Source organism: Marmota monax, unplaced genomic scaffold (genome assembly GCF_021218885.2).
Source record: "Marmota monax isolate L192 unplaced genomic scaffold, Marmota_monax_Labrador192_F-V1.1 WCK01_AAM20220418_F8-fsc00064, whole genome shotgun sequence".
NCBI lineage: Eukaryota > Metazoa > Chordata > Mammalia > Rodentia > Sciuridae > Marmota > Marmota monax.
Window position 1 is genome coordinate 9,963,523 of NW_026694542.1, and position 26,945 is coordinate 9,990,467.

At 45.4% G+C, this 26,945-nt stretch overlaps 2 protein-coding genes across 4 annotated transcripts in view; one reads left to right on the forward strand and one right to left on the reverse strand.

Annotated features, from left to right (window-relative positions):
* Positions 1–630: 630 nt before the first annotated feature.
* Psmb3 (proteasome 20S subunit beta 3) lies at positions 631–9,443 on the forward strand. The gene is made up of 6 exons (XM_046420605.2): positions 631–769; positions 1,101–1,285; positions 3,379–3,486; positions 6,393–6,570; positions 8,130–8,224; positions 9,322–9,443. The coding sequence occupies exons 1-6, from the start codon at positions 767–769 to the stop codon at positions 9,368–9,370; spliced, it is 618 nt and encodes a 205-aa protein (XP_046276561.1). The 5' UTR covers positions 631–766; the 3' UTR covers positions 9,371–9,443.
* Positions 9,444–14,620: 5,177 nt separating this feature from the next.
* Pip4k2b (phosphatidylinositol-5-phosphate 4-kinase type 2 beta) overlaps positions 14,621–26,945 on the reverse strand; it is a 32,265-nt gene continuing 19,940 nt past the window's right edge. For all 3 annotated transcript variants that reach the window (XM_046420398.1, XM_046420397.2, XM_046420399.2), the window contains 4 exons: positions 26,830–26,943; positions 19,936–20,194; positions 19,285–19,388; positions 14,621–18,640 (listed from right to left, as the gene is read on the reverse strand). In XM_046420398.1, coding sequence (XP_046276354.1) covers positions 18,560–18,640; positions 19,285–19,388; positions 19,936–20,194; positions 26,830–26,943 — 558 coding nt within the window. In that variant the 3' untranslated portion in view covers positions 14,621–18,559. The remainder of the gene's footprint in view (positions 18,641–19,284; positions 19,389–19,935; positions 20,195–26,829; positions 26,944–26,945) is intronic.

The window sequence follows — 26,945 nt, forward strand, 5'->3', positions numbered from 1 at the left end:
AGGTCTGTCTGCTAGAGATCGGCACTGACCAATCTTGAGTTGTACTTACATGTGGAGAGGTCCGAACTGTCCCTTTTTAGGGTGACCTGAGACTTAGGGCTACACTGACGACCCGTCGGAGAGGTCCCAAAAAGTAGACCCACCTCTGCTCTCCAAAACTCCCTTTGAAGCTGAACCCCTGTAGCTGCAGAATACCCGCGACGTGCTCCCCTCCCTCTCGCATTTTTACAACTAGGACTTAATGGGAGCCTTCCATACACCACGCACTGTTCAAAGCCAGAGAATATAGGAAGCTCGCAAAGTGCCCAGGTACAAGTAGCTGTAAGGATTTCTGGGACAGAGAAATAAAGTGAGGACAAGTGACTTATACAGCGTGCTCCATGAAAGCCCTGCAGCTCGGGGTGCAGCTCGGGGTGCAGCTCTCCAGCACTGCTTTTCCAGCCCACGTGCGTGCCGGCCCCGCCCCTTCTCTAGTCCCTAAGGCTGAATTTGGGTCCGCCGATATCCCAGCATGCACCCCGACACAGGGCTCTTCCGTACTCACAGTGACTTTTCACTTTCCGCTTTCCCCGCCCCGGTTTTGGCCTCTCAACCAAACCTGTGAAGATGATTGACGGATGGAACAGCCAATAGAAATCCCAAGTTGCCAGGAGGACTTGGTCTATCAACCAATGGAAAGGAAACAGCAAGATTGTTGGCGTAGAGAAAGCCAGGACCGGTTTACTGGAATTGCAGCGGCGATCGGGGGTCCTAGTATACCACAATCATGGTGAGAAAGGGGGTGAGGACAAAGGACATGGGGTAGGAATTGAGAAGCCGGGAGGGGTAAGGTCAGGCTTAGGAGCGGAGAGGGTATCTCTGGGTTGATGGAAAGAAGCAGGTTCAATTCGAAGGAAGCGGACCCCGCGGGGAGGACCTATGGGTTGAGTGGGGCTTTTAGCTGTCGCACAGGGCCCATCTAAAGAGCTGGAGTTCTGGGCGTCCAGGAGCCTCCAGTCTGGAGGACAGGGAGCACAGGAGCATTCAGATCGGGGGCTGGGCTGGGGGCTATGGCAGCCTTTGGCTCCTCGCGCTGAGACCCTCCACTTTGTCTTCCCCAGTCTATTATGTCCTATAACGGAGGGGCCGTCATGGCCATGAAGGGGAAGAACTGTGTGGCCATCGCTGCAGACAGGCGCTTCGGGATCCAAGCGCAGATGGTGACCACGGACTTCCAGAAGATCTTTCCTATGGGTGACCGGCTATACATTGGCCTGGCGGGGCTCGCCACAGATGTCCAGACGGTGTAAGTGTCAGGGGTCTCTGCCCACACCCAGAACTTTCTTGGACCAACCTGGATGTTGGTCGGTCTGCCAAACACCTTCAGTGAGTCTGAGGCTTTTCCCATACCCCAGCGGTACAGATGTCTGAACAACCTAGACCAGCATTTACTCTGTTGGGCTCTGGAAGGCACCTTACTGTTCATGGACTCATTTAATCTCAGATATTACCAGGTTGCTGTCCCACTTTGCAGATGAACAATCCGAGAATCTCAGAGTGTCTTGTCCAATATGCAAGTTAATGGGTATCAGCCAGGATCCCGGTGCAGGTCTCTTTGTGCGGGGGATGGGGGGCAATAGGGGGTTGAAGTTAGGAGCTTTACCACTGAACTACGTACCCAGCTCTATTTATTTATTTATTTATTTATTGAGACAGGGTCTTACTTAGTTGTTGAGGCTGGCTTGCAAACCCCTGCCTCAGCCTGAGTCTGGGATTATAGGTGTGCACCACCAGCCCCAGTCCAGTGCAGGTCTCTTTAAGGCCAGAGTGGTGTCTGCCCAGTTCCTAAAGAACTTCATGTCTAGTTGGTAAACAAAGCAGGTATACAGAGATAGTCAACTCATGATGGATTGGTGCATATTTCCTCACCTGTAAGTTAGCTAGTTGATAGTGGTTATTTGTATGAAAAGGGAGAGTTTGGAAGAGAAGCCAAGTCAATTTTGTGATGGTCCAAGTGTGAAGATTATGGTCCTAAGAAGGTGGTGTAAAAAAACAATGGAAGGATCTGGGGCTTTGCCTTTTCTGTTACTGGGAATGGAACCCAGAGGTGCTTTTACCACTGAGCCATATCCCCAGTCCTTTTTATTTTTATTTTGAGACATAGTCTCAATAAGTTGCTGAAGCTGGTCTTGACCTTTCAATCCTTCTGCTTCAGCCTCCTGAGTTGCTGAGATCACAGGTGAGTGCCATGACACCTGTTACACCACCATATTTTGGTATGGGGGGAGGGGGTTTCCTGGAACCAGTCCCTAATGGATATCAAGGGACAACTGTACTAAAATCTAGATTAGTATCCGGCACGTAAGCAACACAGTTAAGATCCAAAAATGATTCTTATTTTGAGCATGTTAACTAAAATATAGGAGCTGAGAAGACTAATTTTGGGGAAAAGATGATGACTTTGAGTTTGACACCAATTTTAAGGAGAAGGCAAGCCATTCAGAAATATCTTGCAAGCAATTAGGGTTTTAAAGTTACCAGCTCAGTGCAGGAGAGGCCCTGGTGATGTGTTAAATCCATGGGAGAAGATTCTGGAGAGACAAAGCAGGAGGGGAAAAGAATAGGCTGCAATTTGAGAACTGAATCTTATTTTAGCAGTGGCGGAGGAAGAGATGTCAGAGAAGAAAAGAGGAAAAGCACTGGGAAAGTATTCCATGCGGGAATATGAGGTCACAAGTGGCAGGGGCTGCAGGAAACTGGTGGCCTAAGGAGCAGCAGCTCTGGACTTCGGTCCTAAAAGGCTGAAAGACTCGTTCATGGATAGGGTGGACGCTTGTCAGAAAATATTCTCTCTCATTTCCCTTAAAGCCCCCTATGTCTCAAGAACATAGAATTTCACCTGAGCTCTAACCCAGCTCACCCTTTTCCCCTGCTGGAGTCAGAGAACCACAGCTCAGGTTCCTGTCAGCGTGCAGGCTCCCAGCAGCCTTGCTCTCTCCTCACACTGCTTCCTTTTCTTTGGGAGATTTTCTCACTGACTTTGCTTGTTTGTGGGCAACAGTTACTTCACTAGGCCTCAGTTTCCTCACCTGTAAGATGGAACTAAAGTTGTCTCTAAGTCTTTGTTGGAAGCATTGCTGTGCCTCCAACTCATTACAGAAACCAGGCATGGCATTGGTGGGCTCTGAGATGGCCCTAGGGGAAGTGTGGCCTTCTTTCTTGGATACCTTCCTGTCCATCAGCACAAAGCTGTTGCTTCTGAGTACATTTAAGACTTTGCAGCATCCCTTGGTCAGGAAAGAGGTTGTATATCTCCTTGAGTTCCTCCTGACTACCACAGGGTAGACTCAAGGGGACATCCAGCAATGACTCACTCACTTTTTTCTCCTCCCACTGTAGTGCTCAACGCCTCAAGTTCCGACTGAACCTGTATGAGTTGAAGGAAGGTCGGCAGATTAAGCCTTATACCCTCATGAGCATGGTGGCTAACCTCTTATATGAGAAACGGTGAGTGGAAGTACAGCCCTTGATTGGCCAAGTAGGCGTGTTGAATGGAGGGACAGGCAGTCCTCCTTGTCTTCCCATTTCTCATTATTAGTATTAGTTTTTGTGAGGAAAACTCATTACAGAAACCAGGTGTGGTGATCACACATATAATTCTAGTGACTCAGGAGGCTGAAGCAGGAGGATCCCATATTTGAGGTCAGTCTCAATAACTTAGCAAGGCCCTGAGCAAATTAGTGAGATCCTGTCTCCAAAATAGAAAATTTTTATAAAAAAGGCTGGGGATGTGGCTCAGTGGGATCCAAAATACCAAAACAATAACAAACAAACAAAAAAAAACCAAAAATAAAACCCTAAGTTGTTTTTGTTTCTGTTGTTGTTTTGTTTATTTTATTTCAGTGCTAGGGATTGAAACCCTGGGCCTCATGCATGCTAGGCAAGTGCTCTACCACTGAGCTATATATATCTCCAGTCTTTCTTTTTTATTTTGAAACAAGATCTTGCCGAATAGCTGAGGCTGGCCTTGAACTGGAACAGTCCCCTTGCCTCAGCCTCCCATGTAGCTGGAATTACAGACATGTACCACCACATCTAGCAACAGAAAAATTTTTAGATTGACTTATATGGGGAAGGGGGCAAGTCTTATAAAATTATAAAAATTCACTTACATCTAGCTGAATATTTAATGGCTTGTGCTTCTTAAAAAGAATAAAAATACGGTGAGACTCACATGAAAAATTCTGAATTCTTAGTTGCTATAGCTCAGAGCTTCATTCCCCAGCCCAAGTGAAATTTTTTTTTTTTTTTTTTTTTTTTTTTTATCAGAATAGGTGGAGACAGTGATCTGCATGCTGTAGCATGTACTGGGCCTCCTAAAGAAAAACACTTTTCATGAGCCCAGGCCCCTCTGTGAAAAGACTGCAGTAAAAGTTAAAATTGACCTACAGCTGATGCTTTGGCAAAGCATGATCCTGACCCCAAACATAAGCCCTGAGCTCCATGACTGTCCTTGGTTTTAAGTTCATTATCCAGATAGTCCGGGATTTTTTTTTTTTTTTTTTTTTTTTCGTTTATTGAGAGGAAAATATAAAAATTTCAACTTTTTACAGAAATTGTTACCCAGGGGGGTCTTTTTGAGAAACTGGATTAAAGCATGTTACATACACACACACACACACACCCCTTTGTTTTTTCTGCCTTAACAATTTTAATTATTATTTTTCTGTGCTGGGGATTGAATCCAGGGCCTCCCACATGCTAGGTAAGTGCTTTACCACTGAGCTCTACCCCCAGCCCTAAAGTATTTTTCATAGAGCCATTCCTGAAGGTCATGCTCTTAGAAATTACTACAAGTCAATGAGACACATGGATAATACTTTTGTACTTACTGTTTCTATTGAGAATATTGTCCATTAGTTAAAAAGTATTTTATATGTAAAGATCCCTAAGATTAAGGCTCTGGGTTCCATCCAGCACTGCAAAGGGAAAAATAAAAGTTAGACACCATGATAGTTAACGGCAGTGTAGTGTAGATTTCCAAAGAACTAGCAGAGAGGATTCTGAATGTTCTCACCAAAAGAAATGACAAATCTTTGAAGTGATAGAGATGTTAAACACAATGAATTTATTATTACACAATGTTATATGCATCTAAACCATCACACTGTACCCCATAAATATGTACGATTATTATGTATCAATTAAATATAGAGTAAAACTTAGAAAAATGTAAGTCCTGAAAAAAAAAAATTAGACACCATGTGTGTTAGCATACACCTGTAATCCCAGTGACTAAGGAAGCTGAGGCAGGAGGACCCCAAGTTTGAGGTCAGCCTCAGCAATTAGTGAGACACTGTTTCAAACCATGGAAAGGGCTGGGGATGAGGAACCGTGGTAGAGGGCCCCTGAGTTTAAAAATATATATCCCTAAGATTTGCTGGGCCTGGTGGTACACACCTGTAATCCCAGGTACTTGGGAGACTGAGGCCAGAGGCTCACTAGTTTGAGGCAATTTAATGAGGCCCCCCACTCATCCACTACCCCCCAAAAAAAAAAAGTAAGACTGATTTTTTTCTCAATTTTTTGTTGTTGTTTGTTTTGTACTGGGGATAATTAAACCTAGGGATGCTTTACCATTGTTCCACATCCCTATTCCTTTTTATTTTTTAATATGAGGGTCTTGCTAAGTTGCTGAGGGTCTCGCTAGGTTGCTGAGGCTATATACTTGGGTCCTTCTACTTCAGCCTCCAGAGTTGCTAGGATTATAGTCATGTACAACTATGCCCAACAAATTGATTATGCTCAGAGTTCGAGATCTAGAAAAAATTTCCAATAAGCTGCCATTTCCTTTTGTAGGCATTGAGAAATAACCCAGCTCACTGAGTCTCCCTCTTTGCCTTGCCTTGCCAGGTGGCTCAGAACAATACTATGTTCAGTCTGAATGACTTGTACTTGATTTGTTTTATTTTTTCAATAAACAGCCTCAAATTCTTTTTCTAAAGGCATAGAGGTATTAATGTTTAGAGAATTGAATAATGATAGAACTTTGGATTAGGATAGGGAAGGAGGCTGATTTCCCAAAGAAGGGAAGAAGTGAGGGCCAGGGTAAGATGGATGTGAAGGGAAGTGTCAGAGAAAAGAAGATGAAGCCAGGCACTGTAGCCATCCCAGCAACTTGGGAGGCTGGAATAGGAGGATCACGAGTTGATGGTGGTGATGATGAGGTCTACAAGCATTGCCAGCTACTAGGAGAGGCTTAGGCAGAGCAGACCACGGGGAGAAGAACTTCCCAAGCAGGTCTTGAGTTTTCCTCCCAGGGTTGGACCAGAGCCTTGTCTGTCGGAATAGGCCTGCATATGAAAGTGAGTACTCTTGAGCCCTGGTTTCTCTCTCTGGTCCTGGTCCTGCAGGTTTGGCCCCTACTACACAGAGCCAGTTATCGCTGGGTTGGACCCGAAGACCTTTAAGCCCTTCATTTGCTCTCTAGACCTCATTGGCTGCCCCATGGTGACTGACGACTTTGTAGTTAGTGGCACCTGCGCTGAACAAATGTACGGGATGTGCGAGTCCCTCTGGGAGCCCAATATGGTGAGTTGGTGGCAGAGAGGGGAGCTGGGCTCTGGGGTAGCTACCCATGGCCATCAGGAACAAAATGTGGTTGTGTGGCAAGTCGTGGGGAGAATGGAGTGCCGGAGGGTAGACTACAGCTATTGCTCCTTGGGAGGGTTTCCAGGAGCATCGTCCCCCGGGGCCAGCAGACTCTGGAGGAGAGCACCCCTGTTAGGAGGCCCAGGTCAGCTGTTTACCACAGCCTCGAGTTGGATTTACTGGGTACTCATTTCCATTATCAAACGAATATTTAACACAGTGCAGCATTAATGGCAGCTGACAGAATGGGTTTGGACCCAGGCTGTCTGGGTTGGAAACCTGGGTCCATCTACCATTTAGCTATTGTTTTATTTTGCTTTTAATGTATTTTTAGTTGTTGATGGACCTTTATTTTAATTCACTGTTTATGTGCGGTGCTAAGAATTGAACCCGGTGCCTCACACATGGTAGACAAGTGTGCGACCCCTGAGCTACACTCCCAGCCCCTGGTTATTATTGATTCTGTTATTTTACCTCCGTCACCTCAGCTGGGAAAGAGGGTACTGACAGAGACTGACTTAGGTGTGGTTTTAGGAAAGCTCATGAAGAGAGCTCAGGATACTGCCTCTTGGGAGGGGTAGCTATTGTCATTGCGTGCCAGCCCTCTAGGCTTGGACCTGGATACAGTGTGACTTGAGGGGCTTACTGACATCTACCAAAGCTTGACAGACACCCAGATACCTGTTAAAATGCAGTGTGCTGGGAAGAGGAGGAAGGAAAGGACCTGGTGGCAGGAGGACGGGCCTGGGCAAGGTACAGGCAGAGCTCGGTGTGTTCCGTGCATGACTAGAGCTCAGGGTGGCCATGGGGGCGGAATGCGGGTTGAGATGGGGTGGGAGGAGGAGATTGGAATGAGACTTCTAAGGGCCTCAAACCACACAAAGGAATTTAAAACACTTTCCCCCCACTGTAAGGAACTGGATGTGACAGGCTATTGTCATCTACAGGAGGCACTGAAGTCCTGAGCAAAGACGGTGGCAGTGGGGGCAGAAGGGCAGCCATTCCGGGGGACTTCTGGGAAGGAAGCAGGGGAGGAGGCAGATGCTGAAGAGGCTGAGTCTCCCCCTAGCTTAGCCAGGCTGAGTGTGGGAGGAGGAGCTGGTTTGGGGTGGGGAGGGTGGACATGGTTGGACAGGTTGAATTCTGAGGTGCCTATGGGACATCCAGGGGGAGAGTTCATCCAGCAGCCGAGAAAGCACATCAGAGCCAAATGGAGATTGTTTTCCGCATTTTATAGAAGAGGAGTTAAGGTTCAGTGAAGGGACGCGTTACTTGCTCAGGTCACGCTGCTGGCTCCTGGCTCCTGGAGGAAATTCAGAGTGTGACATCTTTACATAGTGCTGCTCCCTGCCAAGGAAGGAGTTGAGGCTTCCCACATCCAGGGAATAGCCTCACTTCAAGCATGGCAGAAGCCAGAACTGGGACCTTGAGGCTAGAAAAAAAGAAAGTAAAGGAGCCAGACTAAGTCAGGAGTCTGAAAGGGCTCTGCTCTGCCACAGGATCCAGAACACCTGTTTGAAACCATCTCCCAAGCCATGCTGAACGCTGTGGACCGGGACGCAGTGTCAGGCATGGGAGTCATTGTCCACATCATGTGAGTACATGTTGGGAGAAGTCTGGACACTTTGCAGATACCTGTCTCTCTGCTGCCCCACGAGCACTCCATCTTCCCAGCCAGCTGGGCAGGCATGAGGAGAAAAAAGCCTGGGCTTGTGGCAGGCACTGAGCAGAAGTCAGTGCTTCCATGCCACCCCCCCCAGCCTCTGCCAGGTGGGGCTCCATGACCCTGAGCTGCCTCCTCTGCTCATATTCTTCCCTAATGGTGACCCTAAGATCTCAGGGAGCTATGTGGGCAGGAGCCACAGCAAAGCTACTGCAAATTGAACATCTGGGCAGCTCCCCATTCTTTCTCCTGACCCCCACAAGTCCAGAACCCAGAACCATGTGATGTGCTGAGCTCTGGGGAACCATTTTCCAGCTCTCTAACTGCCACACACACACCCCTCTTTGGGACTGTGACCAGACCTAATTGTCTAAAGTAGAAAGTGTTCTTCCAGCTGCTTTCTGCAGTCCAGTCAGTGTTCAGACCCTTTTCCTCTTGGGGTAGCCTGCTAGCTTCCTGCGAGTACAGAATTTACCACCCTAAGGTTCTCTTGTGTTCACTGGGATGAGATCAAGGGGATCTCTAGGCCTGAGGAACCTTTTTTTTTTTTTCTTTTTTTTCCCCCTCTATAGTGTGGAGTAAATCCAGGGCCTTGCACATGCTAGACAAGTGCCCTACCCCAGCTCCTTTTTAAAATTTTATTTTGAGATAGGGCCTCTCTAAGTTGCTGAGGGTGGCCCTAAACCCGAGATCCTCCTGCTTCAGCCTCCCAGATAGCTGGGATTACAGTGTGCGCCGCTGCACCCAGCTCGGGAGTGCCTTTTGTTCTTTGGAGGGCATCTCAGTCCACCATTTTCTGGGAGAAGCTCCCCTAGGTGATTCTCCTGTGGAGTCTTCCCAGTTCTCCCTCTCATCCTCCTGCTTCTCACCACAGGCTGACACCAGCTGAGGCTTGCTGGACAGTTCCTGGGGGCAGTAGGTGGCCCTCAGCTCTCCTTGCCCAGAGCCCGGTGTTAAGGCTGGGGCAGGAGGCGTAGCTACCAGTTAGGTGGGTATACATGTTTTCTTGTCATTTTCTCCCTCTACAGTGAGAAGGATAAGATCACCACCAGGACACTGAAGGCCCGAATGGACTGACCCCGTTCACAGAATCCAGTTTTTCTCTTTTCTTTCCTTTTTTTAAAAAAATAAAATAGCCTTTCTTTCATTACTGCTTGTCTTTGGTGCTTCCCCACAACTCTTTGTCCCCAACTAGGCAGGTACAAAGAGCTACTAAGGTTTAGCTTGGTCCTCAGATTTTTCTTTCTTTTTCTTAGGGATGGGTGTGGTGGGGTGGAACCCAGTTCCTTGTACATGCTAAGCAGGTGCTCCTACTGGGCTCAGGTTTTCCTTTTGATATGTGTGCTGCTCCACTGATCCATCAGGGAGAATAATCTACAAGTCACTGTGGAATGCTTGCTCTGGGCTTGGCCTTGAATAAATTGCTTTCACCTTCTAGAATTTAATCATCATAATGAGCCAGAGCAGTTGTGATTAAAGGGCAGATAGAGAACTTGTCCAAGGCTACTTTATTTATTTATATTTTTTAAGGTACCGAGGATGGAAGCCAGGGTGCTCTACACATTGCCAAGTACTCTTATTTTTTGAGACATGGTCTCATTAAGTTGCTGAGGCCAGCCTCCAACTGTGATCCTCAATCTTTTATAAAAAATGTTTAAGATAGAAATTCGGCCAAGTACCCACAAGAGGTTTTTTTGTTTGTTTGTTTCTTTTTTTTTTTTTTTTTAGTTTTCGGCGGACACAACATCTTTGTTTGTATGTGGTGCTGAGGATCTAACCTGGGCTGCACGGACACCAGGCAAGTGCGCTACTGCTTGAGCCACATCCCCAGCCCTTTTTTTTTTTTTTTTCAATATTTATTTTTTAGTTGTAGTTGGGCACAACACCTTTATTTCACTTGTTTATTTTTGTATGTGGTGCTGAGGATCGAACCCAGGGTCTCGCACGTGCAAGGCGAGCACCCTACCACTGAGCCACAACTCCAGCCCCCACAAGAGGTTTTCTGCGTCAGTTTTAGAATCAACCTGGGGAGTTCACAAAACACACTGGATCTCATCCCTTGAGGTGTTGACTTAATTGACTTTTTAGGGTCAATTATCTGTCTTCTAAGATACCCTGAGCCCAGCTTGCAAGCTGTAGTAGATGCCTTAGAAAACAAAGGGACATTTGTTTAGCACAGTGGATCCCAAACAGCCACCCCAGAATGCCTCCCACGGGCACTGCGACACACATCACTGGCAGCAAAATCCCTGCTAGAGATTTTGGCACAGCTGGACAAGGAGAGTGGAGCCATGGGAAAACAGTACACAAGGGCTCTTGAGGGCTTCCTGCAGGTCTTTTCAGTCATAGATAGAGGCAGGGGGTTTTTGTCTTGTTTTTGTACTGGGGATGGAACTCAGGGCACTCGACCACTGAGCCACATCCTTTGGGGTTGAACCCAGGGCCTTGTGCATGCAAGGCAAGCACTCTACCAACTGAGCTATATCACCAGTACCCCACCCCAACAGCCCTATTTTGTATTTTATTTAGAGACAGGGTCTGAGTTGCTTAGTGCCTCACTTTTGCTAAGGCTGGTTTTGAACTCACGATTCTCCTCCCTCCTAAGCCCCTGGGACTATAGGCATGTGCCATTGCACCCAGGCAGAGACAGTTTTGAAGAAATCTCAGTAAAGGATCATGCATTTCCAATGATTTTTTTTTCTTTTGGTACTGGATATTGAACCCTGGGTGCTTTACCACTGAGTATTTTTTTTTTTTCTTTTGAGACATGTTTCACCAAGTTGCATAGGGCCTCACAAAATTGCTGAGGCTGGCTTCGAATCTGCAATCCTCTTGCCTCAGCCTCCCAAGTGGCTGGAATTACAGGCCAGCACCACCACGCAGGGATCCAGTGATTTTTAATTGGTAATAAAGCTGACCTAGATCATCAAAGACAAGTAACACTGAAGGACAGCAAGTAGCATGGCCACTAAAATAACAAAAATGGAACATCAGCAAAGATTAGGATGAATGTATATCAAGATTTCCATGAAGTTGTCCAGGGTATAAGGAAATTTCAAGAGCAAGAATGTCTTCCCTGCCGGATGCAGTGGTGCATGCTGTAATCCCAGTGGCTGGGGAGGCTGAGACAGGAGAATCACAGATTCAAAGCCAGCCTCAGCAACCATGAGGCGCTAAGCGACTCAGTGAGACCCTATCTCTAAGATTAAAAAAAAAAAAAATAGGGCCAAGAGGGGCTTGGGTTGTGGCTCAGTGGTAGAGCGCTTGCCTAGCATGCATGAGGCAGTGGGTTTGATCCCCAGCACCACATAAAAATAAAAAATACAATAAAGGTGTTATGTCCATCTACAACTAAATGTATATATATCGATAGATAAAGGGCTGGGGATGTGGCTCAGGGGTTGAATTCAATCCCCAGTACCAAAAAAGAAAGAAAATAATGCCTTCCCTCACTAGAAATAACTCAGAAAGAAGAAACAAGAACTGCTGCCATCAAGAATCCCTTGAGTTTTAGCTCCCAACTGCCAGGGGAAGCCCTCATCTCCTCCTTCTTTCCTTACAGGTTTACATAATGTTGGTACCTTTTTTTTTTTTTTTAAGAGATAATTTTTTAATATTTATTTTTTAGTTTTCAGCGGACACAACATCTTTATTTATATGTGGTGCTGAGGATCGAGCCCAGTGCTGCGCACATGCCAGGCGAGCGCGCTACAGCTTGAGCCACATCCCCAGCCCACCTTTCTATCCTTAAACAGATGATCACTGTGTTAACCTTAGACCAAGAAGCCAGTTAATCCTTTCTATGAAGCTAATATAATGGTTCTTTCCAGACCAATTTAAAGGAAACCCAAGGCTGCTTCAAAGATTGTCTGATTCTTTTAAAATACATGTCTACCTATTCAAGGATACATTTTTTTTTTTTTAAGAGCTTACATTTTAATAGGGATGAATCAGTTTGGAATCTGTTTGCCAAGCTGAAGTCATAGGTTGTGAAATAATTTTTAACTCTTGGAATCATAGTACCTACTCTAAATAGAAGCATAGGGAGGGTTTGTTTGTTTTAATGTGAATTTTTGCCTGTCTTTAAAAATGTTGATGTCAACTCTAATTAACCTTAAATACACTAAATGGAATCTACAAAAGTGAGCTATCTCAGAACTTTCTTGGTGCTACAGCTTTTGTTTTCCAGTGGCTAAAATACCAAAATGCCTTTTGTATTAAAAATTGCTTACCAAGCCTGTTATTTATTTTTGTACTGGGGATTGAACTCGGGGGCACTTGACCACTGGGCAACACATCCCCAGCCCCATTTTGTATTTTATTTAGAGACAGGGTCTCACTGAGTTGTTTAGCACCTTGCTTTTGCTGAGGCTGGCTTTGAACTCACGATCCTCCTGTCTCAGCCTCTGGAGCCACTGGGATCATAGGCGTGCACCACAGCACCCAGCTATTACTACTGTTCTTGAAGATGTGGCCAAATATTTGAACTCATTCTGGACTTAGGCTTGTCAATGTATACTTGTTTTCTTAATTTAAGTCCTTTCACAGCCATGCTAAGGGTGGAATCCTCCTTCCTTTACAAGTATTTCTGGTTAAGGGATGTGAAAAAAACTAAAGCTTTGTTTGGTGTAATCTAAAACATAAAATTGATCTTTCACAGAGATGATGAATGTTTCTGCTACATACTTTTATATATTACTTATCAAACTAGTTAACAAGTATTTTTATGTTTGTACACAAATATGCTTTCACAGTATACATTGTGTACATGTAAATATATAGTATTTCTCACTGTTCACTTTTAAATGCCAAAAAAAGGGTGGGGGATAAAAACTGTGGGAGAACTTTTACTTGCTGGTCTGATACTGGTAGTATCTATCTTTGGCCACTTTTATCCCTACTTACGAAACCTTTCCAATAGAATACATGAGACTGAAAAATCACGCTCAATATCTCCTGCTAAATATTGATTGTTGATATCAAGTATTAATTGTAAAACTTATAATTAACTACTACTATAATTGTGGAAGGTTTCTGATTATTATTATTTTTTGATACTGGGGATTGAACTCAGGGACACTCGACCACTGAGCCAATCCACAGCCCCATTTTGTATTTTATTTAGAGACACAGTCTCACTGAGTTGTTTAGCACTTTGCTTTTGTTGAGGCTGGCTTTGAACTCATGATCCTCCTGCCTCAGCTTCCTGAGCCCCTGGGATTGCAGGTGTGCGCCACCGTGCCTGGCATACAGATAGTTTTCTGTGGATTTTTTAAACAATTCAGGTGCTGAAATTAAAGTTGATCTGTTATTACGGGGAGGAGGAGGGGGAAACAAGTTCCTTTTTTCTTTTTGTGGTGCTGGGAAGCAGACCCAGGGTCTTGTGCCTGCCCACTAGCGCTCTACCACTGAGCTACATCGCATGCTGGTCCGAACTCCTGAGCAAGTGTCGAGCGCTGGGACTGTAAGTGCACACCACCACCCCTGGCTTTTTCTTTGTTTCTGATTCATAAGATCTGGGATGAGACCTGAGAATTTACAGTTGACTTTCAGGTGCTGATACTATTGGTCCACACTTTGAGAACCACTAGATTTTAAGCTAAAAAGTATCCAGGAGGAGAACCTGAGGTACAGAGGTTCCATGTTCATTCAGTCAGCCGCACAGCCAGCCAGTAGAACAGGGCTGCTAGCCAGTGGCCCTCCTCCCCAGCTGGAAAAGTGAGGGAGGGGGCAGTGATTCAGTCCTCCAATTTGGTGCGTGGCAATGACAGTGGGCAGGCAGCCTGCACTGGCACTGTGCTTTTTTTTTTGTAGATGACACAATATCTTTATTTATGTGGTGCTGAGGATGGAACCAGTACCTCACACGTGCTAGGCAAGCGCTCTGCCACTGAGCTACAGCCCCAGCCCTGGTGCTGTGCCCTTAACATTGCCTTTTTTTGTTGTTTTGTTTTGGTACTGGGTATTGAATACAGAGGCATTTTACCACTGAGCTACATCCCCAATCCTTTCATTTTTTTGAGAGGGTCTTGCTACACTGCTTAGGCCTCACTAAGTTGCAAAGGTTGGCCTCAAATTTGCAATCCTCTTGCCTCTGCCTCCAGAGTTGTTGGGATTACAGGTGTGCACCACCAGACTCTGCTTAATTAACATTGCTTATTAGTTATATCTATAAGTGGAATGACACTGACCACATTCTTTCTTCAGACTCAAGCCATACACTGATTTTGCCCAAGCAGCCCCTAAAACTGGGACCAAAACTTTTAATTCTGGGGGGGGAGTATATGTGGCGGAAGACATTCCCAAAGGATTCACACGTACCAGATGTACACAAAGCTTTTTGAGTTTTATTTTTTCCTTGGGTTGGAGATTCATCTTAACATGCATGCATTTTAAAACAGTAACGGGGTCTCGAACTGTTTCGAGTGGACATTAGACAAGCACAGGGGGTGGAAAATTCCTATTTAAAAAAATGAACTTGCAGTGGGAAGCTGAAAAGTCCCACCCATGGTGGGGTGGTAGTTTATCCTGCTTCCCTAAAAGGTGACTCCAAACTTCATATTTTTTGTTTACAATGATCTGACCTGATGTTGTGGTGTGCTGAGCAGCATAGGGCTTTCCCCAGGCCTGCCACCCCTACCTCGTCACAAAATGGCTGTAAGTCCAAGTGTTCTAAAAATTTCTTCCCCAGCCTCTTTCCTGGGATCTCAGCATGACCTGCTAAGGAACAGCTGAGTCTCCTTTCCATTTTCCATAAGGGCTACTCTTCATAAGTGGCATTTATCAAAGGAGGCCTAGAGTCGTATCACTGCCCCTTGCAGACGGCAGGTCGATTTGGGGGTAGCTGTTTGAATGTGCTTCCCTTTGAGGACCCCCCCTTCCTACATTACTGCCTTTAAGTGAGGTCTCTAGACGTGAGGGGACCACAGGTCTAAGGCCAGAGCTCTGAGGGTTAACACACTGTCCTTCTAGCCTTCAACATTCAAATGCTAGAGAGTGCTAATGTTTTTCTCTCCAGACTTGATTTGGTAAAAAAGATAATAGGGGGTGGGACTGGCTATGAAGAAAGCCCCAGAATTGGTGGGGCAGACTGTGAAGGGGGAACATCTCTGGGGCAGGAGTCTCAAGTCTCTGTCTCACACCCTGAGCATTACCAAGAGGTGCTCAGGCCTAGAGCACAGGAGAGGAGTGAAGGAGGGAGTGGGGGAAGGAGGAAAAGCTGCCTGTAGTGGAAACTTGAGTGCCACTGAGAACAGCCACAGGGGCCACTCATGGGTAAGCCACAGACCAGTGACCCCTGAGCTAGATGAGGACGGAGCACTGCTTCTGGAACTCTGCTCCTAGAACTGCTGGCTTCCCGGATGCCCTGCAACCCCACCAGCCTCAGAGAAGGCAAGTGTCCTGGAGGAAAGACCCCGTGGTTAATGAACAAGGACACAAGGCCAGGCTTTCGTCTAGGGGTCTGCCAGTGTGATTTTCTAAGCACCCCTCACATCTTTCCAAGTACCCCCCACCATGCTGTTGTTGGTGATGACTGGGAGATGATTGCTCAGCTGTGACATTTCAGAAGAGGGACAGAGAAGTTGAGTAGATGTTACCCAGTAAAGGGGAGAATGAGGGAATGGAAAGGAACCCTGCCCTTATCTCACCCAGGCCTCACCATTCAGCCTAGTCCTTATTCCTATACCTTTGTTTCCAGGAGACCCCAAATTATTCTGGGGTGCCATAAGACTGTTCAGCTTCTCTGCATGGCCTGGGGGAGGTAGGTTAGGAATAGTCCCTTCCCCTGAGACGCCTCCTACTGCCCACAAAGGGAATGGTAGGACTTGGGAAAGAAGAGGGAGCAGGTGAACGCGGGGATCAATTCATTTTCAGACTGCAAGCCAAACAACATCTTTATCATTACAAAAGAAGAGAAAGAAAACTTGTATAAACCAAGATAAATAGGTTTTAAACATCTGAATGCCAAAGGAATTAGAGGGCCAAACCCAAGGTTTTGAAGATAGCACAGAGAATGACCTTTAAAAAAAAATCTAAAATCCACCAAACCACAGCTCAAATGTTTCGACCCAATCAACAATACTGTCAGGAAAACAAAAAGCATTTGAAACAGAATGCTACCTCTCAAAATGTAAACAATATATATATATATATGTGTGTGTGTATATATATATATATAATTTTTTTAAAAAAAACCCACAAAAACTCAATGTTAAACAAGTTAGATACCTGGTAGTTGCTTTAACTGATAAGATTGTGTGACACTTTTTGATACACATTATGGCAACATGATCAGCAGACCCAGTGCAGAAAAGCTGGCGGGGCCCAAGGCTATGGAGGCTGCTGGAAGACAGCTTTCCAAGCTGTGGAGATGCTGGGCCTAACTGGGAACAGATCCAAAATTTCACTCTTGATTATGAGGTGGGGAAATCAAGTCCAAACATTATTCCTACATAATCCCTTTCCTAAGTCAAAATTGTTTTCTCCCAGAGCCACATGGTTCCAAGTGTTTCCCGAGTCACTTCATGGCCCTGCTCTAATTGTTCAAAGCTAGCTCTGCCCTTCCAGAAGGGGGCGGCCCCAACGAGGCCTAAGAATGCTGCCTCCATTCCTTCCTGACCTGAATGCTGTGGGCAAGACACACACAGCATTGGTTTCTGCTCCAGAAGCCGAGCTTGGCCATTTTGGAGGAAGCCACAGGAAACCACCTATTCATTTAAAATGATTCACAAACCAACTTCACATCTTTGGGGTTATCTACAAATTTTACCATCTTTCATCCCAAGTTCCCAATTATTGGTGAGGGGGTGGGATGATATAGGAATGTACCACCCCCAACATGGAACAATGGAGCCATTTTCCCTCCTGGCGACCAGCTGCTGATGGTAACAAAACAGGTGTGGCTCACTTCTGAGAGCCTGGGAGGCAGACTGTGAGACTGGATGGAAATCCTGAAGGAAGCTGCAGGATGCCACTTCTTCCAGAGTCTTGTGGGCCACAGGTTTAGAGAGAGGCAATAAAAGAAAAACAGCCCCAATGCTGGAGCTGGGTCAAACCCCACTCAGGTTTTCAAGTTGGATTTCCTGAGTCACATCCTCAAGTGACTCAGAAGCAACCTCAGTTTTGGATGCCACACTCCTTGTTGTGGGCACCTTGCTTGCTATAACCGTCCAGGTGAAAAACCATGAGTACAGAGAGCCAGACATCTACATGGTGGGCCTGAGGCTTAAAGAGGTGTCTCTGCAAAGAGCACCCAGGTTCTCGGAGCTCTGTCCTCGGTGACAAGCCAACCACAGGTGAGAGCGCCTGGAGGTCAGTAGGAAGGAATAGATGAGGCTCACAAGACCTTATTTGACATACATCAGTTTTGGGGGTCTTCCCAAAGGAAGTTCCCATTTAAACACGAGAGTTCTGTTATATCCAAAGGTGCTTTCTAGGTCCTCTTGAGCCAATGAAGCAGGCTTGACAGAATATCTCAACTCCAGGGACCAAGCGAGCCTGGGACTTGGATGATGACCACAGGGTTCTCTGAGAACCACCTGTCCAAGAGCCCAGCAGCTCCCTCACCCATTACCATCCCATGAGGATGGACCTGTTCCCCTTGGAGGTCTCCAACTCTGATCCAAGATGTCAGGCATTGGCCTGCAGTGCTCCTTTGGGAGGACAGCACTGGAGGATAGAACGGAGGAATAAAAACGTAACATTTCACTTGGATCCAAGGTAGAAAGGTAGAAGAAATTATGCACAATACTCTATAAAATTAAAAAGTTAATCCAAGTAAGATCAAATGCAGCAGGGCGAGGTGTCTGACCTCTTCTCCTTGCTGGTGTCAGTGCACCCTGCTCGGAGCAGACCTCTGTGCTGGGCCTACCAGGTGCCTCTTTAATTTAAGGAAACTGAGAGCCGGGCAGGGATGGGAAGGTGGCCAAGGTGAGCAATGAAATTTCAGAAACAAAGCCCAAATAAACCCACCAAGTCACAAGATACCAAAGGGAACACCTTTGTAACCTGGGTCAAATGGGGAAAAAAAAATCAAGGGTAAACAGAAGGTGAGGTTATGTCCTGTGAGCATGTGCATACACAGCACATCCCCCTCTTCCCTAGCTAAAGCTGCTCTCAGTGTCACAGGCTACAGTCTCAATACTAAAGCCTTCCAGGCCCCCCACTCTGTTCCCTATCCTCCCATCTAGCCCCAAAATATCCTCTCCCTCTCCAATCCCCGATCCCATATCCAGCTCTCTGGCTCTGGCTGAAGGCAGAAGAAAACTACGTCAGGATGTTGGACATGAACTCGTTGAAGCGTTTGGAGTACTGCTCAGGGTTCACAGTCGAGATCTCGGCCCCTGCCTGTAACACACAAGAGGCCCATTCAGGTCAGTTCCTTATCCTTAACCAGGAGGCTGCATCTGGGAGGAGCCAGGTCTTCAGACCTCTTACTAGCATCAGAGATGAATACCACCCCCTCAGACTGGGCAGGCCACCTCAGGAAGCAGTTCAAAGTGTCACGTCCCTGTCTCCACTCCTCTAATTTACACACTCAGGTCTGCAGTGAAGTAGAAAAAAGGCACTGGGGAGGTGGCAGAGAAGGCCTGGTTCTCTGTGGGGGGCCCTGTGTGGAGAACAGCAGCTTCAAGCTGTGGGGAAACAGGCCAATGGGGAGCAGTGTGGGCATGTAAACAAAGCTATTCCTGGCCATTCAACAAGATGCACAACATGCCCGGCAGCCCCCAGGGAAAGAAGCTGGCAGGCTCAGGGCCCAGAGGGCCAGAGAACTGGAGAAAAAACAAGTTGTGTTTATTACCCAGACTGGCAGGTGGGGGTGGGGTATGGATGGGCAGGGGACACAAGGCAAGGGAGTTCTGTGCTGGGAAGGAATGGGGTGGAAGAACACTTTCTAGAGCAGAAGGCCCAAGGTCTCCTCCTGGGGGTCCAAGGGTGAGTACAGATGTATCCCACTGGGCTGGCCCTGGAGGAAGAAAGAGAGCGCTCACCCCATGCTTCACTGTTTTGGCAGCGTGTGCAGCTTTCTTCTTAGCATCATATGGTGTGAGGATGTCAATGATGGCCATGAAATAGACCTCCTTTTTGGGGGCACCTGAAATGTGAGTAGAAGCAGGAAAGGAGGAAGAAGTGGTAGGGAGAAGAGCCAAGAGCCTCTGGGGCACACCCATGATCCTTCAATTGAGGTTTACATTATCCCTATCACTTTGACGAAGAGACCAATGGGTCCTTCTCAGAAGCATTCACATTCTAATCTTATTTGATCCTCACAGCCACCCCATAGGGACCTCTTACTTAGCATCAGAGATGAATACCAGCCCCCCAGACTGGGCAGGCCACCTCAGGAAGCAGTTCACATGTCTCATGTCCTGGCTCTACTCAGTATGCTTAAGGTCTGTCCATCCTATGGCCAGAGCAGGGCATGCCTCGGTCACTCAGGACCAGTGCAGAGGGGAAGGCAGGCCTGACAAATAGAACCCTAAGACCCAAATTCCTGTGGGTGACCGCTAAAGAAGTCTTCAAGCAGAAAGAGGCCAAAGTCGGCCTCAAGTTAATGAGGTGAAGGTGGATATCCACCACCACTGCCCAGACGTCTTGCCCTAGAGGGGAAAGCGGGCAGGCCAGCATAGGCTCCTACTTACTTTCGTGGCTTTTCATGGCATAGACATCAACAGAGGGGTCGAACTCCCCAGGACCAAAGAACCGGGGAAAGCTGAGGAGGTTGCCAGGGCTATCCGGAGGTGTGCCATAGGAGCAGAGCAGGTTGCTGCCCACCCCGTCGTTCTCACATTCCTCGTCCTCTGCTCGCTCCTCCACTTCCATCTCCTCCTGCTCAGCCCGGTCCACATCATGGATGCCTACCAGCAGGCTGTAGTCCATGATCTTTAGCTGGGCCAGGAACTAGGGAGGGACAGAAAGATGGAAGGTGTTACACAGGCCATCCCAATGGCATCTGGAAAGGGGGAAAAAGGGTTTCTTTCAACTCAATTCTACACACGATTATGAAATAGACACTGACTCTGCCCTGGTGAGCTCATGTTTAACAGGGATGGCTATCCCACAGGAGCAAAGAGGTGTGGAAACTGACAGCAAGGGCTAGAAGGCTTCCTTGAGGAAAGGCACTAAGGCTGCAGAATGAAGTAGTAGTCCAGATGGTTTGGGACCCACTGAGGCCATGAGTTGAAAAAATGTGTGCTACACTACTACTTTCATAGTGTGCTACACTATGAAAGAGGCTAGAGAGGCGGATGAAACACAGCAGAGTCTTTCAAGTGCAGCTCTCATTACGAGTCTCGACCCATTATGAACCCAATGTAGTGGGCTGGAACTAGGACTTTTTTAAAAATTATAAAATAAGGGGCTGGGGTTGGGGCTCAGTGGTAGAGCGCTTGCCTAGCATGTATGAGGCACTGAGTTCGATTCTCAGTACCACATAATAATAAATAAAATAAAGGTCCATTGACAACTAAGAAAATATTTTTTTTTAAAAATTATGAAATAAGCCAGGTGCAGTGGCACACACCTGTAATCCCAGTGGCTTGGGAGGCTGAGGCAGGAGGATTATGAGTTCAAAGCCAGCCTCAGCAAAAGCAAGGCAGTAAGACCCTGTCTCTAAATAAAATACAAAATAGGGCTGGGGATGTGGCTCAGTGGTCGAGTGCCCCTGGGTTCAATCCCCAGTATCCCACCAAAAATTATTAAATAAGATAAAACAGAATAAAAAATATCAGCATGCAGCTGCAGTTGTGGGTCAGTAGTAGTACACTTGGTGTGAGGCACAGGGTTCGATCCTCGGCACCACATAAAATAAATAAATAAAACAAAGGTATTGTAACCATCTACAACTAAATGTGTGTGTGTGTGTGTGTGTATCAGCCTGCATAACATGAAATAAGAGTAGATAGTGTGGGGCACAGTGACACAGGCCTGTAATCCCAGCAGCTTGCAAGGCTGAGGCAGGAGGATCACGAGTTCAAAGCCAGCCTCAGCAGCTTAGTGAGGCCCTAAGCAACTCAGTGAGACCTTGTCTCTAAATAGAATATAATAAAGGGCTGGGGATGTGGCTCAGAGGTTAAGTGCTTCTGGGTTCAATCCCCAGTACAAAAAAAAAAAAAAAAATAGAGAGACAGTGGGACCACAAAGATCAGGAAATAACACCAATAGTTAACAAGTTAACAAATGGGATGGCATCAAATTAAAAAGCTTCTGCACAGCAAATAATTAGGACTGTAAAGAGAGGAATGAAAGAAGTAGAGAAAATTGAAAAATTTTGCTAGCTACTCTTATGTCAGAGGAGTAATATCTAGAACATATAAAAAAGTGAAAAATTTAACACCAAAACCCAAATAACCTAACTAATAAAAGGAAAAATAAATTAAACAAACACTTTCAAAAGAGGAAATACATATGGCAACAAATATATGAAAAAATATTTAACATAATTAGCAATCAGAGAAATGCAAATCAAAACTACAGTAGATTTCATTTCACACCAGTTAGAGTGACAGTCATAAGAATACAAACAATAATAAATGCTAGAGATGATGTGGAGAAAAAGGAATACTTTTCCACTGTTGGTGGTATCATAAATTAGTACAACCACTACGGAAAAGTATGGAGGTTCCTCAAGACTAGGCATGGGACCACCATACGACTCGGCTATACTACTCCTTGGAATGTATCCTAAGGGATCAAAGTCTTCATACTGTAGTGCTCGATACATACCCATGTTTAGAGCAACTCAATTCTCAATAGCCAAACTCTGGAACCAGTGTATTTGTCCATTAATGGGTGAATGGATAAAGAAAATGTGGTATATATACACAATGGAGTTTCATTCAGTTGTAAAGAAAAATGAAATTTATGTTATTTGCAGGAAAATAGATAGAACCAGAGACCATATGTTAAGCCAAATAAGCCAAACTCCTCAAAAGTCAAGGATTGTATGTTTTCTCTCATGGAAGTTAGAGAGGAAAAGGAAATGCGGGGGTGGGGGTGGAGATGGGGGTGGGAATCTCATGAAAATCAAAGGGAGATCAGTAGAGGAAAGGGACCAGGAAGTAGAAGGAAGGGAGGGAGTAGGGAAGTGCTAGAAAGTGACACTGGCCAAATTATGTTGTTATAGTGTGTCCATGTATGAATATATAACAACAAATTCCATCATTATGCACAACTATAAAGAACCAATAAAAAAATACAGAAAGAGGAAAAGAAAGAGCAGCTGGTGCTCCAGTTGTATGTGTGTGTACTTTGTTGGCTACAATAAAAGGTACTTCTAACTGGGGGTAACAGGCAAAGTTTGAAAAACTATACAATTTGGCTTCTTTACCAGTCAAGGTAAAAATGGAGAGAAAGAAAAAGGAACACCACATAAGAATGACAGAGCCAACCACCATTCTCACCCATTTCCTGCAGGCAGGCCCGGCTGTGTGGAGCTGGGGGAGAATCCTGGACCCGCCCCTGGTACCATAGGCCTCCCCTTGCCACATCTCAGTTTCCTCATGTGCACAATGAGTGCTGTGAGCAGGATGGTGTCTTCAGTTCTTCGTTTAGGTTTTCATAGCTTGAGAATAACAAAGCTTGTGGGAATAACACCGGATGGAACTGGCCAGCCGGCATTCCAAATCAGCCAAGAATGAGAGTCTAGTCACCATCAGACATGTGCCAGGTGCTGTGCCATGGTTACAAACAGCCTGCAGCACCAGGAAACTGTCAGACCAACCACTGTGCTAGGGGTCTAGGAGGAGCACCTTCAGAGAACTAGAATGGCTCCAAGCACAGTCTGGAACACAACCCAAAGCACAAGAAGCCCCAAGGCTGGGAGATCAGCAGAATCTCCTTAGTATAAGATCAATAGGTGGCATGACCACAGCACCCCTGGACAAGGTCTTCTCAAGACTAGGGAAAGGAGGAGCAAGGGTTCCAAGAAGGACAGAATCCATGAACACCACCCCCAACCACCAAAGAATAATCACAGAGCAACAGGCACTGAGCAACATGCACTGAAAACAAATTAGCTGAGTAAACTGCCTTAAATTCATATTAGAACCAGGAAAGAGGAAAAAAGACTCAGAACAAACTGAGTTATCAGAGCATAAAAGACAGAATGAAGGAACAAACATATGAGGGTAAGGAAAAGCTTCCTAGCAAAAAGGTTATTAAACCCATATTCACAGTAGCATTATTCACAATAGCTACAAGGTTGAACCAATCTAAGTATGATGGCCAGTTTTCTTTTGGGGGACAGGTACTGGAGATTCAACTCAGGGGCAATTTACTGAGCTATATCGCCAGCCCTTTTTAAATATTGAGACAAGTTCTCAATAAACTACTGAGGCTGGTCTTGAATTTAAGATCTTCTAGTCTCAGCCTACCAAGCTGCTGGAATTACAGGCATGTGCCAACATGCCCAGCATGATGGGCAGTTTTGTGTCAACTTGTGTACCCAGTGACCTGGACTGGACATTTGGTCAAAGCATTAATTTTGGAGAGTCTGTGAGCATGTTTCTGGATGACATTAACATTTGGACCAGTAAACTGCATAAAGCAGATTGCCCTATCCAGTGTAGACTTTCACACTCCATCCAATCAGGTAAAGGTCTGAATAGAATAAAAAGGCTGACAGACTCTTCCCATGAGCAAGAGGGAACCCCTGCCTGACTTCCTCTTGGCTTTTGAACTCAAGGTAAAAATGGAGAGAAAGAAAAGGGAACACCACGTAAGAATGACAGAGCTAACCACCATTTTCACCCATCTCCTGGCTATAATCAACTTGCCAACTATAAATCTTCTCAGCTGCCATCATCACATGCGCCTATTCCTCATAATAAATCTCTTTTTATAAAGAGATCTATAATAAATCTTACTGATTGCTTCTCTGGAAGACCCTAACACACCAGTGTCCACCAACAGATGAATGGATAAACAAAATGTGGTATATAACACAGTTGAATATTATTTAGCCTTAAAAAAAGAAGTTCAGATACATGCTACAACATGGATGAACCTTGAAGACATTATGCTAAATGAAATAAGGCAGTCACGAAAGGACAAATATTGTATGATTCTACTTATATGAAGTTCTTAAGTAATCGATTTCATAGAGACAGAAAGGAGAATGCTGTTTCCCAGTGGCTTGAGGAAGGAGAGAATTGGGAGTCAGTGTTTAATGGGGACACAGTTTCAGCTGGGGAAGATGAAAAAATCCTCAGATGGAATGGTGGAAATGTTTGCAGAGCAACGTCAGTATGCTTGATGCCAATAAGCTATACACTTAAAAACAATTAAGATGATGAATATTATTATACAGATGCTCCTTAATTACAATGGAATAATCCAGGAAACCCATCACAGGTTAAAAATATCTAAGTCAAAAGTACATTTAATACAGCTAACCTACTAGACATTATATCTTAGCCTCACCTACCTCAAACATGCCCAGAACACTTACATTAGCAATTAAGTGTGACTTAATCATTTAATACAAAGGTTATATTAAATGTCAGAAGAACTCATGTAATTTATTAAATACTATATCATACACTACAAACTATCAGCTGTTTATGCTCATACTGCATGACTGTGTGGGAATCTGAGCTCATTATTGCTGCCCAACAAAACGAGAGAGTAACCTATTGCACGCTGCTAGCCCAGGAAAAGAGCAAAGGCCAAACATCAAAACATGGTTTCTCCTGAGTGCATTTCACTTTTGCACCAATACGAAAACCACCATAAGCAAGGGACTATCTATAAGTGTTTTTTTTTTTTTTTAATATTTATTTTTTAGTTTTAGGTTGACACAATATCTTTATATTTATGTGGTGCTGAGGATTGAATCCAGTGCCTCATGCATACTACAGTCTACCACTGAGCCACAACCCCAGCCCCTATGAGTGTTTTATGACAATAAAAAAAGGTTGGTTTGTTTGTTTTTGTTTTGTTTTGGTGGTACTGGGGATTGAATTCAGGGGTGTTCTACCACTAAGTGACATCTTCAGACATTTTTGTTGTTGTTGTTTTTAATTGTGAGGCAGATTATCACTACATGCTGAGTTTGGCCTTGAACTTATGATCCTTCTGCCCAAGCCTCCCATATCACTAGGATGACAAGTATGCACCTTTAACTTTTGCAAAGTTTATAACAACCAGCCAGGTGCAGTGGCACACACCTGTAATCCCATCAGCTCGAGAGGCTGAGGCAGGAGAATCGAAAGTTCAAGGCTAGCCTCAGCAACTTAGCAAGACCCTGTCTCTAAATAAAATAAAAAAGGGACTGAGGAGGTGGCCCAGTGGTTAAGCAACCCTGGATTCAATCCCCAGTACAAAAAAATAAAACAAAATAAAATAAAGTTTATAGCAACAAACTTAGTGAGACCCTATCTCAAAATAAAGCAATAAGGGCTGGAGATGTGGCTCAAGCGGTAGCGCGCTCGCCTGGTATGCGTGCGGTCTGGGTTCGATCCTCAGCACCACATACAAATAAAGATGTTGTGCCCACCGAAAACTAAAGAATAAATAATAAAAAATTCTCTCTCTCTCTCTCTCTCTTAAAAAAAGGAAAAAAAAAAAAGCAATAAAAGGGAAATTATCTGGAAGACTCTATTACAGCAAGCATCCACCAAAAGACGGGAATATAGCTCAGTGGTAAAGCACTTGCTTAGCATGTTCAAGGCCCTGGGTCTGATCCCCAGCTCCACAAAAAACAACAACAACAACAAAACAAAAAAATCCACAGAGGAGGCACTATGTGTTATTGTGGTCCAGACAATAGAATCAGTTTTGAGCACGTGGCTCCACTGGAGGAATTCCTCCACTGGAAGTCCTGTTACAATTAGGAGTAGCTGGGGAGGTAGGGAATCAGAACCAGAGACAGCCTCTTTGTGTGTGTGTGTTGGGGAGTGGGGGGTAGGACTAGGGGGACTGAACCCAGAGATGCTCTAGTACTGAGCTATAACAACAAATAGAGTCTCACTTAATTGCCCTTGAACTTGTGATCCTCCTGCTGCCTCAGCCTCCTGAGTCACTGGGATTATAGGTGTGCACCACTACACTACTCTTAGATCTGGTTGATGGATCATTTTTTTTTTTTTCAGTTGTTTATGAAACAGATTTTTTTTTTTTTTCATGTGGTGATGAGGATCAAACCCAGTGCCTCATGTGTGCTAGGCGAGTGCTCTACTGCTGAGCCACAACCCTGATGGTGGTGTATCTTAACAGCTGGTTTCCACTGTTCTAATGCTAGATGCCCTTTCTACTATGGGGACACCACCACAAGGTGAGTTTGAAGATGGGGACAGAGAGAGACAGGGAAAAGCATTCCCAACATTTCACAGCACAAATGGTAGGTTTCCAATAATTGTCCACAGGCACAACCTTTAGGTGCAAACATTTGCCTACACTGCTCACATCACCACCTTTCTTTTGTCTGTGCTCCTGGAAAGGGGTGAATTCTATTTTTCTGAGGGCTGAACAGGCTCCTATTCTGAGTAAACGAGGGACCCTGTCTAGTCATGGTGAAGACAAGGCTTAGGAAGTACCTCAACATCCCGCTTCAGTTTCTCCAGGAAGTTCTTTTTACTCTCTTCTCCCACATGCAGCTTCTGTCCTTCATTGAGGAAGTCATTATCTTTGAATGTTGGCAAGTCCTTGGCCT

Excerpts from the sequence above, each read along its gene's own strand:
- Psmb3 (XM_046420605.2), top strand. Across the intron at positions 6,571-8,129 it reads CCCTCTGGGAGCCCAATATG|GATCCAGAACACCTGTTTGA; the intron begins GTGAGTTGGTGG and ends GCTCTGCCACAG. Across the intron at positions 8,225-9,321 it reads GGAGTCATTGTCCACATCAT|TGAGAAGGATAAGATCACCA; the intron begins GTGAGTACATGT and ends CTCCCTCTACAG.